Genomic DNA, 22,306 nt, shown 5'->3' on the forward strand with positions numbered 1-22,306 from the left:
AGAAGGATGTAATAGAGAAATGGAGGTCATTTAAAGGTGACATTTTGAGGGTACAGAATGGTTTTCAAGGGATATTGGAAACTGTTCAGAAAAAGAGAGAGATCTACAATAAATATAGGCAGCTTGGGGTAAATGAGGTGCTTGAGGAATATAAAGAATGTAAAAAGAATCTTAAGAAAGAAATTAGGAAAGCTAAAAGTAATGAGGTTGCTTTGGCAAGGAATGTGAAAATAATTCCCAAGGTTTCTACAGTTATATTAATAGCAAAAGGATAGTGAGGGATAAAATTGGTCCCTTAGAGAATCAGAGTGGACGGCTATGTGCGGAGCCAAAAGAGATAGAGCAGATTTTGAACAATTTCTTTTCTTCAGTATTCACTAAGGAGAAAGATATTGAATTGTGTAAGGTAAGGAAAACAAATAGGGTAGTTATGGAAACTATGATGATTAAAGAAGAGGAAGTACTGGCACTTTTAAGGAATATAAAAGTGGATAAGTCTCCGGGTCCTGACAGGATCTTCCTTAGGGCCTTGAGGGAAGTTAGTGTGGAAATAGCAAGGGCTCTGACAGAAATATTTCAAATGTCATTAGAAATGAGGATGGTGCCAGAGGATTGGCGTATTGCTCATGTTGTTCCATTGTTTAAAAAGGGTTCTAAGAGTAAACCTAGCAATTATCGGCCTGTGAGTTTGCCGTCAGTGGTGGGTAAATTGATAGGAAGTATTCTTAGAGATGGTATATATAATTATCTGGATAGACAGGGTCTGATTAGGAACAGTCAACATGGATTTGTGCATGAAAGGTCATGTTTGACAAATCTTATTGAATTTTTTGAAGAGGTTACTAGGGAAGTTGACGAGGGTAAAGCAGTGGATGTTGTCTATATGGAAGGCTTTTGACAAGGTTCCAAACGGAAGGTTCAATCGTTAGGTATTAATATTGAAGTAGTAAAATGGATTCAGCAGTGGCTGGATGGGAGACGCCAGACAGTAATGATGGATAACTGTGTGTCAGATTGGAGGCCAGTGTCTAGTGGTGTGCCTCAGGGATCTGTACTGGGTCCAATGTTGTTTATCATATATATTAATGATCTGGATGATGGGGTGGTAAATTGGATTAGTAAGTATGCAGATGATACTAAGGTAGGTGGAGTTGTGGAAAATGAAGTAGGTTTTCAAAGCTTGCAGAGAGATTTAGGCCAGTTAGAAGAGTGGGATGAAAGATGGCAGATGGAGTTTAATGCTGATAAATGTGAGGTGCTACATTTTGGTAGGACTAATCAAAATAGGACATACATGGTAAATGGTAGGGCATTGAAGAATGCAGTAGAACAGAGGGAGCTAGGAATAATGGTGCATAGTTCCCTGAAGGTGGAATCTTGTGGATAGGGTGGTGAAGAAAGCTTTTGGTATGCTGGCCTTTATATATCAGAGCATTGAGTATAGGAGTTGGGATGTAATGTTGAAATTGTACAAGGCATTGGTACAGCCAAATTTGGAGTACTGTGTACAGTTCTGGTCACCAAATTATAGGAAAGATGTTAACAGAATTGAGAGAGTACAGAGAAAATTTACTAGAATGTTACCTGGGTTTCATCTCCTAAGTTACAGAGAAAGGTTGAAGTTGGGATTTATTCTTTGGAGCATGGAAGGTTGAGGGGAGACTTGATAGAGGTATTTAAAATTATGAGGGGGATAGATCGAGTTGACATGGATAGGCTTTTTCCATTGAGAGTGGGGGAGATTCAAACAAGAGGACATGAGTTGAGAGTTAAAGGGCAAAAGTTTAGGGGTAACATGAGGGGGAACTTCTTTACTCAGAGAGTGGTAGCTGTGTGGAATGAGCTTCCAGTAGAAGTGGTTGAGGCAGGTTCGATGTTGTCATTTAAAGTTAAATTGGATAGCTATATGGACAGGAAAGGAATGGAGGGTTATGGGCTGAGTGCAGGTCGGTGGGACTAGGTGGAAGTAAGAGTTCCGCATGGACCAGAAGGGCCGAGATGGCCTGTTTCCGTGCTGTAATTGTTATATGGTTATAACTTTAAAAACTTTAATATTTTAACACAGATTTTCCAGGCCACAAATTAATAAGTCATCACATTTGCACGTACTTTTCAAATGCCAGTTGTAGATTCATACTGAAATACATATATATGCTGCCAGTTCATTTATCAGTCTGGCCAAATTTGCAATAAACAATGTCAAAAGCCTATCAATCATTAGATTTTACTGCATCAAAAGGTGACACGCCTTTGGTTAGGAGATTACACAAAGTGTAAGTCATACCTATGAGATGTGTCCAAATGTTCAAAGTTTCTGTATGGATCCTGAAGATGCTTCTTAAGCAAGCACGAAAAGATGGCATTGGTGGCCTGTGACCATGCAGGAGGTAGTCATTATCCTTCAGCCAATCAGGCAGCACGTCATGGGGGATGACTCGCCATCGTCCTTCCCATACCTGTAACATGTACAACTTTAATAAACACTATCATACTTCCATTTTCTCAATGGGATTATGCAAAACAAATTTCAACCAAGCGTGTTACAGAACCTGTCTGATTTCCAATTCACTGATATAAAGCAATTGTAAATTCAAGATTCAGGACACAAAATTCAAATTGTAAGGCTGGAAATCCACACATTTTTAAAAAAATTGCTTCCACCTTTTATGTATACTAATTAATACTAAAAAAAATCATTAGCTTCACAGAACAAACAGCAATTCAAACTACGCAGATTGAGAGAAAAAGACAACCAGATTATCATCGACCAATATAAAAGCAACTTAGCAACTCCTTTGTTTAGAAAAATGGAACTTCTCAGACTAGGTAGTTGCAAGAAGACAGGATCTAAGATGCTCAAGCACATGAGAAACTAAAAAGACCACAGCTGGTTAAGTAAACACAAAATAATCTGCAGATGCTGGGGTCATAATCTGCCTGCTCCTGTTCCACCCATAGTTTCTGCCTGCTCCTGTCCCACCCCTGACTGTCTTGGCAGACCTATAGTTTCTGCCTGCTCCTGTCCCACCGAACTTGTATCTGCCTACCTGGCCTCCGTTTTGTCACCTATAGTTCAGTCTCTCCCCACCTACATCCAGGATATATCCCATGCCCTCCACCTCTTCAATAACTTCCAGTTCCCCAGTCCCAACCGCTTCATTTTCACTATGGATGTCCAATCCCTATACACCTCCATTCCCCACGAAGAAGGCATCAAAGCCCTCCGCTACTTTCTGGATAATAGACCTCACCAGTTCCCCACCACAACTACCCTCCTCCAGTTGGCGGAACTGGTTCTCATACTCAGTAACTTCTCTTTTGGCTCTTCCCACTTTCTTCAGACCAAGGGTGTAGCTATGGGAACTCGCATGGGCCCTAGCTATGCCTGCCTCTTCGTTGGTTATGTGGAACAGTCTGTGCTCCAAACCTATTCTGGTACTGCTCCCCAACTTTTCCTTTGGTACACTGACAACCACATTGGTGCTGCTTCCTGCACCCATGCTGAGCTCTTCAATTTCATCGACTTTACTTCTAACTTCCACCCAGCCCTCAAATTCACTTGGTCTATCTCGGACACTTCTCTCCCCTTTCTCGATCTCTCGGTCTCCATCTCTGGAGACAGACTGTCCACTGACATCTTCTACAAACCCACTGACTCTCATAACTACCTCAACTATACCTCTTCCCACCCCGCCACATGCAAAAATGCCATTCCCTATTCCCAGTTCCTCCATCTCCGCCGCATCTGCTCCGAGGATGAGGTTTTCCATTCCAGGACATCTCAAGTGTCCTCTTTCTTTAAGGATCGTGGTTTCCCTTCTGCTGTCATTAATGATGCCCTCACCCGCATCTCCTCCATTTCCCGCACTTCGGCTCTCACCCCATCCTCCCACCACCACAACAGGGACAGAGCTCCTCTTGTCCTCACCTACCACCCCACTAGCCTCCGGATCCAACACATTATTCTCCACAACTTCCGCCACCTTCAACAGGACCCCACCACTAAGCACATCTTTCCCCCTCCACCCCTCTCCGCCTTCCGCAGGGATCGGTCCCTCCGCCACTCCCTGGTCCACACGTCCCTCCCCACAGATCTCCCACCTGGCACTTATCCCTGTAAGCGGAAGTGCTACACCTGTCCCTACACCCCCTCTCTTGCCACCATTCAGGGCCCCAAACAGTACTTCCAAGTGAGGCAACACTTCACTTGTGAGTCTGTTGGGGTCATCTATTGCATCCGGTGCTCCCGGTGCGGCCTCCTCTACATCTGTGAAACCCGACGCAGATTGGGGGACCGCTTCGTCGAGCACCTCCACTCCGTCCGCCAAAACAGACAGGATCTCCCAGTAGCCACCCACTTCAACTCTGCTTCCCACTCCCATTCAGATATGTCCATACATGGTTTCCTCTACTGCCATGATGAAGCTAAACTCAGGCTGGAGGAGCAACACCTCATATACCGTCTAGGTAGTCTCCAGCCCCTTGGTATGAACATAGAATTCTCCAACTTCCGGTAATTCCCTCCCCTTCCCTTCCCCCATCCCTATGTCACTCTGCCCCCTCCCCCAGCTGCCTACCTCCTCCCTCTTGGTTCCGCCTCCTTCTACTATCCATTGTGTTTTCCCCTATTCTTTCTTCACCTTTCTTGCCTATCCCCTCCCTGCCTCCCTTCCTCCACCCCTTTATCTTTCCCCTTATTGGTTTTTCTCCTGGAACCTACCAGCCTTCTCCTTCCCACCGTCCCCCCACCTTCCTTATAGGGCCTCTGCCCCTTCCCCCTACAGTCCTGACAAAGGGTTCCGGCCCGAAACGTCGACCGATCTTTTCCACTGATGCTGCCCGACCTGCTGAGTTCCTACCGCTGGTTAAGATTAGCAATCCATCAGGAATTGCACCAAAACACAGGAAAGAACTCAAACTGCACATAACAAGGCAACATCCGAAGAATTTTCACCATGTGAATTTCCAAGGCTACAATAACCCCGCATCTAACTGATCAAACTCATTGAGAATTTTGTATGTACAAATGAATCCAGTATCAAGACCTCAAAAAGCAGAGAAATGCAAATGTGAAATTAAAATAAAAAGCACTAGAAACAGCAAATCAAGCATTAGAATTGGAGAGAAAAACAAAGCTAACATTTCAGGATGATCACTGAAAATATTGAATAGAGATGGAGAAACATAAATGAACAAACTCTATTTACTGTTCCTTAAATGGATGTGCTACAAGCATACACTAACATATACATTCTCTGCATTAGCCCAACTCCAATCAGATGCAGCAATGACAAACTGGAAAATGACAAATGCTTTGCCTAGTTTGGTATGAATCTCTCCCAGACAGCTATCACCAATGTTGGACCTACAATTCCAGACTAGCATCTTGTGCTTGAGCATCTTAGATCCTATCTTCTCACAACTACCTAATCTAAGACCAGCACTTTCTTCTGATGGTTCTCAACATACACTGGAAGGATCATCACACTCAGGAAAACCACCATCTTCCATTTAGTTGCATTGCTTTAATATGGTTAAGTAATCAAAAATAAAATTCAAAACTACAATCCATTTTAGTGAATAAGTCAATGAGCACAACTTGGATGATGAGAAAGGGGTGCATTTCTTTGGATTTTGAACATCAGTTCCCTCCTTACACTCTGATTGCACTGTGTCTATTTCCTAGTAATCCAAAAGCAAGTGCAATTATTAAAAAACACTTGCATAGCCCATAAATGAAAAAAAATCAGCATTTTCTGATTTAGTTCTAAAATCAAAAATACATAAATATTGAAACCAAATTCAGTTGACAGATATTAAACGTTGGACATGTTATATTAGGCAACCTAAAACTTCCTACTCAATATTGTTTATCTCTTAGTATACAAAATGCCATTTGGTAATTTTAATTTCTGCAGAACATACCTGAAACCCCCTTTTACCGGGCTTCTTTAGAAACATGCCTCTCGCTAATAAGCCAGCAGTGAGAAAACCACCTTTCTCAAACTCCATACATCTAGGGTCGATATGACTTGGTTCCCACCAGACTGGGGGAGCTGGGATGTTTTGACCACCCGCATCCCAATCTGTGAATACTATGTACATGCTGCCCACTTGCAATTACCCATCGGCAAGAAATAACAGATTGTACACTGCATACAATCATAAAGAAAGTATATTTAGAAATTTCAGCTTTTTCAAAAAGTTAGTAGGAAAAAAAAACAAGAAAAAAAAGGGCCTATTACAGTTAACCCAGTCCAAATGTGCAGACAAGTTGAAGCTGTCTTTAACTACGGTGGTGGACCCACTCTCTGCATGATAGCACACACCACCTTCCGAATGTCATTCAAAATCCATCTCGAACAAACGGGCTTCCCCACAGGAGTACTGACCCTTCCTCCTTGAAGCCATTCACCTGCACAAAGCACCTTGTGCAACAGGTTTCAAAGGTACATTTAATGTCAGAGAAATGTATACAATATACATCCTGAAATACTTTATCTTTGACAGGGACAGCATCCTCAGTCATCTTCCCCCAGCTCCTCCAAAAAGACCTCAACCCATATCAGTGTCAGTCACCTAAACCTCTCCGCCCAGCATTCTCTAGAAGATTCTCCCAATTCCACCATTCTGAATGGCTGACACTACACTCCTAAGTTGAACAACATAACCCCTTATCTTTAGCTCAAACCCAAACATGCTAAAAGTGGAACAGACTGCTCTGACAGAACTGCTAAAATGAAATACCTACAAATTAGCAGTAAAAATCTTAACAATGGTATTACATACCAATGAGCAGTAACAGTCATATTTAACTTTGGAATAGAAAATGAATTAATTTTGCTGTTATTGTGGGGTGAATTTGACATCATAGCAAATCAAGACATTATCACCAAGTTAACTGCAAGCCTAAAAACAAATCATCTAAGTACACCACTTGCCTATAAGATTAGAACATTTAAAATTGCACCAACTTGCAAATGGTATTTAAAAGCACAAATTGCATTTTATATCAAGGAATTGGAAACAATTTTTTGACAGACAAACCACTTTACAGGAACAGTTAGGCAGTTTTGCCATTTGTTATTGTATTAAAATTTGCAATGACTATTTACAATAAAGGGCTGTACATGCAAAATTCAACGAGTTTGGAAATAAACCACTGACCAACATTACTCCATTAGTTATCCTAAATAGGACTTTCCCTTACATGCAATGAATACATATTCTATTGGTTGCATGTGCTCACAGGACTGAGAGCAGTCTGGGGAAGACAAACATTTTATTTCAACTGAATGCATTTAAAATTTGATTAGCTGCTGCACAGTTGAACCACCATGGGGAACTTAACCTCCTGTTTGAGAAAGGTATGATATGCTGCCAAAGTTAGCATTTAAAACCTGACACATTACCATCAACTATACAGCTGTATGTTGCCTTCCTGAACCTCTGCAATTCACACTGCTTAAGAAAGTGCAGTTAAGTGGAAAGCTCCAGAATTTTAACACAGCATGGGTAAATTCTTAAGATAATGCAATCCTAGGCTCTAACTCTGTAGCTGCTACCTTTGTTTTTCAGCATGGTGCAGGCCACTGGAAGGGAGCCACAGTTGAAGCCAAAGTATGTTACTGCAATACCCTTTGTACAGGGCATGCCAGCAGCCAAATGTGCTATTAGTGCAGTCAGTAGTGCTCTCATTGGGGTGGGGGGGAATCAAACTTGAGTTCTTGCACCAAATGAAATTATCTTGGGTTCTGCACCGAATGAGGTCAATAGATAGCAACAGATGCATGATGGAAAGGTTCTGAGGGAGAAAAGCAAAGAGGCAAACTATTGAGTGCATGGGTCACCTGGTCTTGTAGAGACAATATTCAGGTAGCTAGCCCCATTAGATTTCTGGCCAAAAGTGACTCCTCAAGACAATGATGATGGGGGACTCAAGCAATGGTAATTCCTGGAATATCAACAGTGTGTAGGCAGACAGGGTCTCATTGAGGAAAAAAAAAGATACACGGACTAGATTCATGAGTGCTGAAAATATCTAACACAAATTCCACATTTTCACTGATGCTAACTTATAAGCGGTCTATCAGCAATTTATCAGCAAATCAATACTTGTAAATCACCAAATACCAATCTAGAATGTTCTACAGTAACATGACCTAAAACAGAACTAGGAATCTCTCAGCAGATTGAAACTTAATGAAAAATACTTTACTTTGCACTCTTCAGATGCATTAATGTAAAATAATATTAGACTTTAATGATACTTTTTGCTATTTTAAAAGCAATTACAAAAGACACTTCAACTGGTAATTATTTTCACAGAAAGGTAATTTTTACTTATATTTACCTTGTGGACAAACTCTTCCATCTTTTCCATGGCATGATGGGCCTGTAGAAGTGGTGCAATGCTCATAAATCCTTCTTCTTCAACAGTTTCTGTTTCTTCTGTTTCTTCCGTTTCTTCCGTTTCTGTGTTGTTCTGAAAGGCAAAAACATAATTTTAAAGTGCTAGTTTCCAGCCAGCTTGTAACAGAAACACATAATAAAATCTCTGTATTGTTTAGTCTACTAGATAAAACAGAATTTCCTCAATACTTTTAAAGTTTCTGAATTATTCCAAACAATTCACAGAGTATTGTACTTGCTCCTTTGTTTATATTTTTATTTGTTCTTAAAGAGATTAAGATTACCTGTTCCAACTATGAATTCGAGGTAAAACATTCATAGCAATATACAGGATATTATTAACAACAAAGTGGTTGCAGCAAGTTGCACATATTATCAATGAGCTTGCAACTTGACAAGACCATGGACAATCCCTGGGTCGAGTACTGGTCATTATATCCTGCAAATTTTTCCGTAAGTCAGAAGTGTTCATTTCGGATAGTAAGCCACATCGCAGCATTCTACATAAAACTTGATATAATTCTTCCATTTCATTGAATAATCACCATAATACTATGGATAACTGTATACAGTAACCATTCATTAATGAATAACATTAAACTTATTACTACAAACTTGAAAAAATGCCAAAAAAATGTATGAAGAATTTCTGTAAAGTCAGATTTCCATGTCAGGTTATTAATAACCCGGGGAGCTCCTGTAGTTACATTTAATAATCAAGTTTACATTAGATGCCAACCTAAAATTTAGCTTGAATTCAGTAGTTTCAAAAGTACAACAGCAAACCTCTTTCATCATTTAATATCTTTGTACACACACACACACACACACACACACACTCTCTCTCTTCTACACTGTTAAACAAAACCTTTTTCCCACATCTCCAATTTGCAAAAGTATTATGTAGGAAAGTTCTGATTAGTAGGCAGAGGCAACTGGAGAATTTAAACTAAGCAAAAAACTGGAATAAAAGCAAGAAAAATTAAGAGTTTTTGTACGACTACCAGGATTTTGAAATAACACTTAGCTCACCAACAGCCTTCTGGGAGTGACATATACCACTATTAAATGTTCTGACTTGTAACTTATGAGACTTTTAACTGATTGTGCTTTGAACACTTCACAAGACAGAAGTGGATATTGAACTGTGTACTCTTGATAGTGATGTCAACATTTCATAAATGAATAAAGATAGATTGAAAATCTACTGTATTTGGATGTTGATTTAAAATTTTCTCCATTTTTAAAGATTTCATTGGTTAAATAACTACTCTCACCATGGAAATTCGAAGGTTTATGCAAGGCCAAAACAATACAGACTGCTCCTTGAGCAGTGTACCTTTGTGGGATTGCTGGAGCCTAAGTCAGTTTCTGTACTGCATTCTCATCAGACTGTTGCTGAAGGTTTGATTCATGGCTGATTATTCAGAAATACCTATCCTGGAACCTACAAAAATATTTGCATATAATGGACTACAAATAGTTTCCAGCCAATGAGATAGTTTAGACAAAGGTCTTTTGTTAATTCAAAGCAGTCACAAGACTTGCTAACAAAAAATATTTATAAAACTGCTTGACGTATTTGAAATTAAACAGTCATTCAAGTTCAAGGCTGCATGTTACTGTATTATAATGAACTAATGTTTGAACATTTAAAACTGCATTTTATTCAATACAGTACATGATACTGTAACAACTTGTGCAACCTCTATAGCAATATACAGATCTGCATCCATTTTCATTTACAGTGGATTCCAGTTAATTGGGCCACTGGTTAATAGGGGAAACCGCTTATTTGGGACAACTCAAAGAACAAATACTAATTGAGAAAATAGCCAGGATTCCTTTCGTTTATTTGGGACACTATGCCGCTTTATTGGAACAGGAGACTGTTGCCAACCAGTTTCCAACTCGTGTCAGTCACGCGCACTTGTGTGGCCATTAGAAACTACACCATGCTTAGCCTGAGCAGTTTTTAAATAGTGCCAGTTGCATCTGTTTTCTGTTCGAAAAGCAGAGACTTTTGTCACTGCAAGAAATAAGCAGGAAGACAATTCAGAACTGTTCTGCTCACTGCGATTTCAAGCGTTCAGACTTAGAGATGCTTAAAGCAGCTGGAAGTGAAGATGAAAAATGATTTCACTACTTCAAGAACTACAAAGAATTTGAAGGTATCGACAATCATCTTGATGGCCTTTTCTTTTGACCCATCCTTTGAACGGGTTCTATTGTGTTTCTTTGCTTAGCGGCTGCCTGCAAAAAGACAAATCTCAAGGTTGTATACTGTATACATACTTTGAAAATCAACATACTTTAAATTTTGACATTTCAAAGGTAGTCATTTTGACTTAACTTCTGTAATTCCTATCACTGCTTCATATTTAACAGCTGTTCACTGACCACAACTACTCATGACTAATGCAACAACAGAGTTTTGATATAACCATATAACAATTACAGCACGGAAACAGGTAATCTCAGCCCTTCTAGTACGTGCTGAACTCTTACTCTCTCCTAGTCCCACCGACCTGCACTCAGCCCATGACCCTCCATTCCTTTCCTGTCCATATATCTATCCAACTTAACTTTAAACGACAACATCGAACCTGCCTCAACCACTTCTGCTGGAAGCTCGTTCCACACAGCTACCACTCTCTGAGTAAAGAAGTTCCCCCTCATGTTACCCCTAAACTTTTGCCTTTTAACTCTCAACTCATGTCCTCTTGTTTGAATCTCCCCCATTCTCAATGGAAAAAGCCTATCCACATCAACTCTATCAATCCCCCTCATAATTTTAAACACCTCTATCAAGTCCCCCCTCAACCTCCTACGCTCCAAAGAATAAAGACCTAACTTGTTCAACCTTTCTCTGTAACTTAGGAGATGAAACCCAGGCAACATTTTAGTAAATCTCCTCTGTACTCTCTCAAATTTCTTGACATCTTTCCTATAATTCAGTGACCAGAACTATATACAATACTTCAAATTTGGCCCTACCAATGCCTTATACAATTTCAACATTACATCCCAACTCCTATACTCAATGCTCTGATTAATAAAGGCCAGCATATCAAAAGCTTTCTTCACCACCCTATCCACAAGATTCCACCTTCAGGGAACTATGCACCATTATTCCTAGATCCCTCTGTTTTACTGCATTCTTCAATGCCCTATCATTTACCATGTATGTCCTATTTTGATTAGTCCTACCAAAATGTAGCACCTCACATTTTTCAGCATTAAACTCCATCTGCCATCTTTCAGCCCACTGATATGATGGAATCACTCAGCTCCATTACAACCTGTTTTTTGCAATTAAGCACATATGTTCAGTCAGGTTGACACCTTACCCAGACTCACTTTCAAGGACTCTTTTACAACTCATGTTCTATTGCATTTCTTTATTTAATTTGTAAATCCTGCAAAGAAATTAGTCTCAAGGCAGCATATGGTAATTTGATAATAAATTTACTTTGAATTTTAGGAACCTCGCCCAACATGTTTCATTTCTCTTAAGTGCAGCAAGATTCAATCTACTTGTGGTAGAAAATTGCAAAATCTAATTACTCTGAATAGTTTTTGACTCCCGTCCTTGTACATACTTTAATTTCCTTAACTCCAGGTCAGTTTAAAAAAGTACAGAGCAGCATTCATGACTACTTTCATTTTGACAAATGACAGTGATTTACTTGTGTACTACTTTTGGTGATATCTTTCACACTGGGAAAACCAAACACCGATTAAATGTCTTTAGGACGCCTCCATTTAGTCCATTTTGACCTATGTGTCTATAGCCTCCTACATCATTTCAATTCCAATGCAGTGAGTTGTCACAGCATGTTGTATTCATTTGCAGGCAGGAACAGAAGACCAGAAGTAAATGTCTTCTACTTCCACAGGCAGAAAGTTCAAAGTTATTATGGAAGTATGTATACCATATACAACCTTGAGATTCACCTTCCTGCAAGCAACCACAAAACAATGAAACACAAAAGAATCCATGAAAACCACATACAATGACTGCTGAGCATTCATTGTGCAAAACAGGACAAATCATGCACAAACAAGAGATAATCTGCAGATTCTGGAAATCCAAGCAAGTCACGCAAAATGCTGGAGGAACTCAGCAGGCCAGGCAGCATCAATGGAAAAAAGTACAGTCGATGTTTCGGGCCGAGGTGAGTGGGTCCGGTCCAGGAGCCTGATGGCTACAGGGCAACAAATGCTCCCGAACTTGGCGGTGTGGGACCCAAGACTTCTGTACCTCCCACTCCATGGTGATAGTGAGAAGAGAGGGACATGGGTCAAACGCAGGCAGACATCGCTGAACATCGATTACATTTCCACTCTCAGGCTTCAACAACTTTAATGTGGCTCGATGCTTTAATCAGCGGGTAGTAATGGAGCTGAGCATGGCTCGTTTTCTGCCCTTGACCGTGATGCCGCATGCGCCCCAGCGACGGCCGTACCAACATTCTCGAGATTCAAGTTCCCCAAATCCTTCAGTAAATTGTAAAAATCACCAGTTCATTTAGATGGTTCAAAAGTACATTTCTTAAAGGGAAATTATAGGCTGCAGATTACAGTGATCATAGCTCAGAAGTATATCCAGTAGAATATGTAGCATCTTTATGAGCTGCCCCCAACACGTCAACAGCATCATCTTGGCAATTACTAATAAATCCACAGTGAAAGATTCTGACCTTGGAATATCCAAAAGCAAACCTCCTTTGAGTCAAAAATTTAGTGCAACGCAAATCCTGTAAATTCATGCACTGTGGATGAAGTTAATCTTCAAACAAATTTCTAGAGGCCAAATAATGAATTCCATGCATGTATTTGGTACAGAAATATATTCCTGAGTGTGAGAAATTGTTGTTTTGGGGTAATAAACTGTTTTATATAACTACCTAACAATTTAAATATTTTTCCTCTCCCTTGCAGAGCAATTCAAAAGGTTCATGTATTTTTTAAAATGAAGAACATAGAACAGTACAGCACAGGAGCAGGCCCTTTGGCCCACAATATAGTACCAAACTAATTAAACTAGTAATTAAATGCTCAACTAAACTGATCCTTCTGCTTATCCAATGTCCATATCCTTCCATTCTCTGTACATTCACATGTTTATCAGAGAGCCTATAAACACCTCCATTGTATTTGCCTCCACCACCACCCGTGGCAGCACATTCCACGCACCCACTACATGCTGTCTCTTTATGAGAAGACATTTCGACCCTGAGGAAAAAGGTATTTGCTGTCTATATCTCTTATAATTTTATAAACTTCCAGCAGGTTTCCCCCTCAGCCTCTGGTGCTCCAGAGAAAACAACTCATCTGTCCAACATCTCATTACAGCACACGCACTCTAATCCAGGCAGCTTCTGAGTAAACCTCTTCGGCACCCCTTGCAAAGCCTTCACAACGTTCCAATAATGGAATAACCAGAACTGAATGCAATACTCCTGATGCAGCCTAACTAGAGTATTTTAAGCTGCAACACAACTTCCTGACTTTTGAAGTCAATGCCTCAACTAGAAAAGGAAAGCACACTACATCCCTTCTTTACCACCCTATCAAATTGTTCAACTATTTTTAGGGAACTATGACTTGGACCCCAAGATCCTTTTGCACGTCAACACTATTAAGAGTCATGCCATTAACAGTGTACTATCCCCTTGCACTTTATCTTACAAAGTGCAATACCTCATATTTGGCCTGATAAAACTCCATCTGCAATTTCTGTACCCTTAACTGCAAATGATTTATACCCTGCTGTATCATTCGACAATCTTCTGCACTGTCCACAATACCATGAATCTTCCTATCATCTGTGAACTTATTAACACACCTATTCATATTTTCACCCATTTTTTTATATGTATGTATATATAAAATCGATCTTTGTGGAATACCACCAGTCATGGACCTCCAAACCAGGGCAAGTCCCATCAATCACAACTCTCTGCTTTCTATGGGTAAGCCTATTTAAATTCAAACACCAAACCACCACGGATTCCGTGCAACACACACAAAATGCTGCAGGAACTCAGCAGGCCAGGCAATATCTATAGAAAAGAGTACAGTCATGTTTTGGGCTGAGACCTTCATCAGGACTGGAAAAAGAGATGAGAAGTCAGAGCAAGAAGTTAGGGGCAGGGAAGTACAAGATATATTGAAGGTGAAAGAGGGTAGGTTCAGGGGGATGTAAGAGATTTTTTTTTACTCAGAGAGTGGTGGATGCCTGGAATGCACTGCCTGGTATGGTGGTACCAAATACATTAGAGGGTTTTTAGAGACATTTGGATAGGCACATAGATGTAAGGAGGATGGAGGAATATGGAGATGGTGTAGGTAGGAGAAGCTAGTGTTAGGGTATTTTTGATTTGCTTTTTATCTGGTTCAGCACAACACTATGGACCAAATAGCCTGTTCCTGTAATGTACTCTTTTATGTTCTATGAGACACAAGGGGCAGCAGATCCTGGGATATGGGGCAACAATCAATCATCAACAATTCCTTCCTCCCCCAATGAGTGCCTCCAGCATCAACTTAAACCGTTCATGTGGCCTCTTGCAACTGAATGTTAACTGTTTCTGGCGTGATCTACACACTGTATCCCAATGCATTCATGATTAGCAGGAACCAGAGATCACAGTCACCAGATGAAAGGGTGTCCCTTTCAAACACAGGTGTTAAAGAACTTCTTTAAAAAGAGGGTGGTGTTTCTGTGGAACTCATTGCAATCAACAGCTGTGGAGTCTTTTGATCAAAGCTGTTAACTGACCAACAGTGTAAATAGAGCAGATGGTTCAATAATGAGTCAACTACTTATCCTAGCAAAACACACAAAATGCTGGAGGAACTCAGTGAGTCAGGAATTATCTATGGAAAAGAGTAAACAGTCGACGTTTCGGGCAGAGACCCTTCTTCAGGACTGGAAAGGGACAGGTCAGGTGGGAGAGTGGGGTGAGGAGAAGGAGGGGTACAAGATGGTAGATGATAAGTGAGGCCGGGTGAGGGGTAGGGTTGGGTGGAGAGCTGGGAGGTTGATTGATGGGGGGGGGGGCTAGAGGAAGCTGGTGAGAGAGGATAGGGGACCATGGAGGAAAGGGAAAGGGAGAAGCATGCCAGAAAAAGCAGCATCTCCCTATGGCCACCCACATAAACTCTACTTCCCATTCCAACATGCCAGCCCATGACCTCCTCTACTGCTGCTTTCTTGTTTTCTTGAACTTCCAGTAATTGACCACCCCCCCCTTCACAATTCCCCCATTTCAGTTCCCCCTCTCTCACCTTAGCTTCTTACCTGCTCCCTCTGTGCTCCTCCCTCTTCTCTTCCATGGTCTTCTATATTCTCCTATCAGATTCCCCTTTCTTCAGCTCTTTATCTCTTCCATTAATCAACTTCCCAGCTCTTTACTTCACCCCTCCCCCTCTCCCAATTTCACATATCACCTACCACCTTGTACTTCTTCCTCCCCTCCCTCCACCTTCTTGCAGACTGCTCATCTCTTTTTTTCCAGTTCTGATGAAGGGCCTCAGCCAGAAATATCAGCTATACTCTTTCCCATAGAAGCTGCATAACCCTGCTGAGTTCCTTCAGCATTTTGTGTGTGTTGCTAAGATTTCCAGCACCTGCAGATTTGCTCTTGCTTGTGAATGAATTCCATGCATTATAAACCTAATGGAACAGCCTAACATAAGGGACCTTGTTAAGTGCTTTACCAAATTCCACATAGACAACACTCACAGCTCTACCTTCAAGCATCTTAAAAACTCAGTCAAGTTAGTAAGATACAAACTTACCTGCATAAGGCCATGCTAACTATCCCTAATTAAGTCAGTCAGTTTTCCAGATGCTCATAAATCTTATCCCTAAGAAACCTCTCCAAAAGCTTCCCTACCACTGACATGAGACTTGCTGTTCTAGTTTCCCGGATTATCCTTATTTCCCTTTTTGAGTAATGTAATACTTACAGGTGCTCCAGGACCTCACTTGTGGCTAGATAAGACATGAAGACTTTGGTCATGGCCCCAGCAATCTCAGCTCTTGCCTCTCTCAATAAAGTGAGGTATCCCCCACCAAGTCCTGGAGACTTATCCGCCTTAATGTTCTTTATCTCAAAGTGCCCTACGATATTAGCATGCTCCACCCATATCTCCCTATCCTACATGTCCTTCTCCTTAATAACTACTGATGCAAAGTGCTCATTAAAGTCCTCTCCCACATCCTCCACCTCCAAATTCCTTTCTTTATCCTGAATGGTCATAGAGAAGTACAGTGCAGAAAGCCATTTGGTCCATCTAGTCCATGCTGAAACCATTTAAACTGCCTACTCCCATTGACCTGCGACATCTCTACTATCTAGAGCCCTCCACATCTCTAATATCCATGTACCTATCCAAACTTTTCTTAACTTTGCTTACTTTGAGATTTCAATTCTGAGTGAAGTCTCCCCTCACGTTCCCTTAAGCATCTCTTTTTTCACCTTTAACCCATGACCTCTAGATGTAATCCCACCCAACTTCAGTGGGAAAAAAGCCTGCTTGCATTTACCCTATCTATATCCCTCAATTTTGTATACCTCAATCAAATTTCCTCTCAGTGTTCTTAAGAATACAGTCTTAACCTATTTAATCCTCTCCCTGGTTATCCTCTTGCTCTTGATGTATACCTTAGGATTCTGTTTAATCCTATTTGTCATGGACTTGTCATGGTCTCTCCTGGCTCTAATTCCCTTCTTTATATTCCTCAACAGCTGTTTGATTTTAGCTTCCTAAATCCTACTAATTTTCCTTTTTCTTCTTGACTAAATTCACCACCACTCTTGACATCCAAGGTTCGCTTACTTTACCACATATCCTTCCTTCTTACTGGAACAGACTTGTCCTGTATTCTGTGCAGTTGGTCTTTGAACACCCTCCACATGTCAGATGTGGACTTTCCCAGAAACTGCTGTTCCCAATTAACTTTTTCTAGTTCCTATCTAATACTCTTATTATTTTTTCCACTCCAAATTAATAATTTCCCACAAGGTCCATACTTATCCTCATCTGTAGATAAAACTTGAGCTGTAAGGTCACTGTTCCCCAATTATTCTTCCACTGAAAGCTCAGTTACCTGGTCAGGTTCATTACCCAACACCAAGTTCATTAACAAAGATGCTGTCCAATCCACTGAGTTCTTCCAGCATATTTAGTAACATACATTTCCAAAATTGGTAACTTCTCAAACCACTGTGTCACTGCTGCAGTTATTAGTTCAGAACATAATAAAATCAGATAAGACTGTTTAATAACTTTCATTTCAAAGCCAGTTATATTTCAGAATTTATGCAATGTATACGACATTCAAGTTAAGTAGATGAAACAAACACCAGTTGCAACATTTCACAGAAGGTAACATTTGGGTACTGAAACTCTGACAAAAGTATGATTTGTAGATAGCAGGGTTATTATACCTTGACCTCTTTCAAAGAAAGTTATTTGATGATGGAAACTAGGACATTAAATACACCAACATTAAATTCTGAAAAAATGTCTCAATCTCATCAACATTTGAAAATCTTAAATCATTTTAGCTTCCCTGCTTACTTTGAGATTTCAATTCTGAAGCAGCTCTTGAATATGCAGGAAGCAAATTAAATAAATTGGCTCTAAAACTCATGTCATCACAAGATCATTCCTACCTTGATTAGAAATGTCAGTTTTAACTCTAAAGAACAAAGTTCATACAACTCATCACAATGAAGTTATAAACGTAACTAAGCAAATAAAATCTGATGCACTATCTTAAGTGCAAGAAAAAAAACCATGTTAATGTTTTAAAATTTTAAAAGTTGCCAAACAAGTGACTAAAGTAAACAATGCATTCAAATGATTTTTTTAAAACTCCAAGCAGAAGCTGAAATTACAGAAATTATCACATCAAACCGATAGAGACAATTAAGAGAAAAAAATAGAATAATTTCACTGAAAGAGTTCACTAGCTTTTGAAACAAAAAATATGAGTTATACATCATCTTACCATATAATTGCCTCACCTATTACACTTGACTCTATAACAAAGAGTAACCATGTTAACAAATCTAAAATTTTGGATAAAAGGAGGTTCCACAAATAGCAATAGGATGAATGATCAATTATTTTAATTTCCATAGCATTTGTTGAGGGAAGTAAATGACAGCAAAGACACAAGAACAATAACCTTCAAATAAAATCATGGAATTCATCCACTGGAAACATCACAACGTCAGAATCGTTAAAAAAATGTGCAGGTTAGAATCACTCGCAATTATTCAAACCTCTTTACAGGAGCTGCCCAATTTATCTTTTTCTTCTTTGATTCCTTCCAATATACTATTCCTCTGTCCCTCAAGTATATTAATAATTAACATTTGAAAGTTACAATAGAAATGATTTTCAACCCCTTTTCAGTCAATTTCAGATGTCAGCAATCCTGTATTTCTTCAATGATGCCAACTTCATGATCTCTGGTTGCCAAAACCTGGTCAGAGGAAAAATTCTTCCCTACTTGCTCAGCAAAACTTGTCATAATTTTGCATACTGTACTTCCATGAGATATTCTTTTCTTTAAAGACAATACCACCTTCTCCAATCACTCCATGTAATAGATATATACAATATTTCAGCTGTAGCTAAACATGTAACTTCAAGGAATCACAAACAAGAGAAAATCAGCAGATGCTGGAAATCCAAGCAACACACACTATGCTGAGCCTCCAGCATTTTGTGTGTGTAACTTCAAGGAATGTCTGCAGTACAATCATATCCCCCTCTGGCTTTTCCTGCCCCATGATGGCTCCAAGTGAAGCAGCTGCATTAAGGATAAAAACCAATGGTACCTGGCGCAGAAAGCAGTATAAGTAGCTAAGGAACTGCATTTCTCCCAAACTATCTAACTATACTGTCAAGCACCTCATGCCCTCACAGAAACTACAGGTGCCACAGTGGATTTAGAGCATATGTAACTTAACTGCATGCATGTCATTCTCAACCCCAAATGAAGCCTGAAGAGTTACTACTAGAACTTAACATGTTACATCACCAAGGGACTGTCCAGTCCCATGATCCTTGGATTAGTCAGTACAAGAAGTGAAGTTCTGTAAACACCATCTCTCAAAGCAGATGCAACATTTCTCAATATAAAGACGAGAAAATCTGCAGACGCTGGAAATCCAAGCAACACACACAAAATGCTGGAGGAATTCAGCAGGCTAGGCAGCATCTATGGAAAAGAGTAAACAGTCATCAGGTCTCAGCCCAAAATGCCAACTGTTTACTCCTTTGCATAGATGCTGCCTGGCCTACTGAGTTTGCCCAGCATTTTGTATGTATTTTTATTAATATAACTTTACTTTGCAGCATAAACACCATTTAGCCCAATTTGTCCATGTGCTTATGTTAATCCTATTGCCCAGCCCCCTATGCCTAAGCAATTCAAGTACTCATTTGGACACTTTAACTGCTGTCAGCATCTCAGCTTTAACCACTCTCTGGGCAGTGTGTTCCAGGTACTCATCACTCTCCGGATGAAGGTAGTCCCTTTCATATATCCTCTAGTTTATCTATTCCTGATGTGGAGAAAAGGTTTCTGCAATATACTCTATCTATGCCCCTCACAATTTTATATAATCTCACCATGTCCCCTCTTAGTACCTGCTTTTATAGTCTCTCTTCATAACCAAGCAGCTCTATCCCAGGCAAGAATCTAGTGAATCTTCTTTGTACTCTTTCCAGCCCTACTGTATCCTTCCTTTACATTGGCAACCAGAACTGCATGCAATGCCCCAGCTGAGGTCCAACCAAGGTCTTATAAAGTTGGAGCATAACCATCTTATTTCCATATTCTATGCCCCAACTAATGGAGGCCAGTATCCGATACTATCCACATTATCTATCTGCATTATCACCTTCAAAAATGTATGAACTTGTACTCCAGGGTCCCTTTGATCACCCATACTCCTTAAAACCCCACCATTCATGGTGTATATCTTCACTTTAATAGTGCTCCCAATAAAGCATCACCTCACATTTGTCTGCATTAAACTTCATCTGCCATTTTTCAGCCGATTTCGCCAACAGCTTAAGACTGCCAATTTATGAGAAATCCCAGAGCCCTTATTTTTAGAACCAATGGGACCTTGTCAAAGGCTTTACTAAAGTCCATGTAAATCACATCTACTGTCAAGCCCTAATCAATACACTTTGTTGCCTTTGCAATTAATTCAATCAAATTAGTTAGATAAGTTCTGCCCTTGACAAAGCTATGTTGGACATCTCTGATTAGTTCCCACCTTTCCAAGTGATCGCTCATCCTCCCACACTATCTTTTCAGCATCTTCTCTACCGCTGATGTTAGGCTTACAGGTATTATAAAGATACCAGTTATATTCTCACATTGCTAATAATTCTTCTGTTGATATTGTTCAAGTTTCCTATCCCTCATCTCTACTGCTATAGTTTTATTCCCCTCCTTCACGGTGGGAGATACACTCGATACAAGGAGATCAGTCCAAATACTGGTGACGCTTAACTCTTATCAAGGCTGGCAAATCCTGGAAAGGGGATTAGATCCAATGGCAAGAGTACTATCAATTTAGCTAAGAGGATTTCCAAAATCTACACTAAGGACCACAATATCTAGATGCTTGAATCATCTAAAAATAAAATTCATTTTTCAGAATAGTGATGCAAGTAGGACAAGAAAGGAGAACAGCAGATGACATTTTCAAACTCAGAAATAATCTGACTTTTCAACCACATTTCAGATCAAATAAAATTAGTTTCAGCAAGGCAATTATTAAAGAGTAATCAACTATTGTTTTGTGACTCCAAAACATAAAAACTAATTGAAAAGAAAGCAAGAGAGCCAGGAGTACTTGTTTTCTTTTTTACTTTGAACGAGGCGTGCTCTTATCACATAGTGGCATAACGATGGATACCATTTGCTAACTTTTACAGATAACTGCAATCCATTATGTAAACAAGAGAATGGTTAATCAATGTATTTACACTATTACTGAAATATTAACTACACTACACTCCTCCCTGCTTAGCTACAAACTCCAACTCAATATAGAAAGCATCTCAACTTGTATACATATACACACAGTATGCTATATAATACAACTACTATATAGACATCCACAGCATAGTAAATTTTAAATTTTCCCATTCAGGCTTAAAGATGTAATCATTTCTGTAAGCTTTCTTATTCTTACGGGATATCGACTTTTCTGACAAGAGGGTTCACTCTGCTTGCAGGTGATACATGGCTGTGAACATAATCAGGTTCCAGGGCCTCCTCCAAGGTGATTGAAGTTGACTCGGAGACGGCAGGAAGTGGTGCTGATAGCACTGGACACCTTCTTTTCATAGCTTTTTTCTCTGGATCTACTTTAATCTTTGCTTCACTCCCAGTCCCAGCTTCTTTCTCTCTTTATCCCACCTTTTGTCTTTCTCACATTCCTTCTCTCTTTCATGCCTTTCTCTTTCTCACTCATATTTCCCCCCCTCTCCTTTTCAACTTCGTGTTTCCTTTTCTTATGTTCCTTTTTCTTCTAGTTTATTGTGAGCATCTCTGAACATGTTAATTTCTCAAGAAATTAGGTCTCATTTATCCTCTTCAATTTCCATACCACTTGCGTCATCCTATTTCTTTTTCTTTTTTTTCTTTCTAGGATATGCAGCTCGATCTTGCGAAGGTGGACTTAGTTCACTGAAGTATTGTCTTATTAATTCTTCTATTGCTCACTTTACTATCTGATCTTTCCTCTTGGTTTCCTTATCCACATCATCTGACAACTCCTCTGTTTCACATCTCCAATGACTCCTTTATTTTTGGCGTTCCATACACCCAACTGGGCTT

The 22,306-nt window shown here is 39.9% G+C and overlaps 1 protein-coding gene across 1 annotated transcript in view; it reads right to left on the minus strand.

Moving 5' to 3' along the window:
• The window catches only part of LOC140202651 (adiponectin receptor protein 2-like), an 81,235-nt gene that overhangs the window by 14,911 nt on the left and 44,018 nt on the right, over positions 1-22,306 (minus strand). Inside the window, exons 3-4 of the mRNA XM_072267756.1 lie at positions 8,354-8,485; positions 2,285-2,456 (exon numbers count right to left, since the gene is read on the minus strand). Coding sequence (XP_072123857.1) covers positions 2,285-2,456; positions 8,354-8,485 — 304 coding nt within the window. The remainder of the gene's footprint in view (positions 1-2,284; positions 2,457-8,353; positions 8,486-22,306) is intronic.

This window comes from Mobula birostris, chromosome 9 (assembly GCF_030028105.1).
Source record: "Mobula birostris isolate sMobBir1 chromosome 9, sMobBir1.hap1, whole genome shotgun sequence".
Taxonomy (NCBI): Eukaryota; Metazoa; Chordata; class Chondrichthyes; order Myliobatiformes; family Myliobatidae; genus Mobula; species Mobula birostris.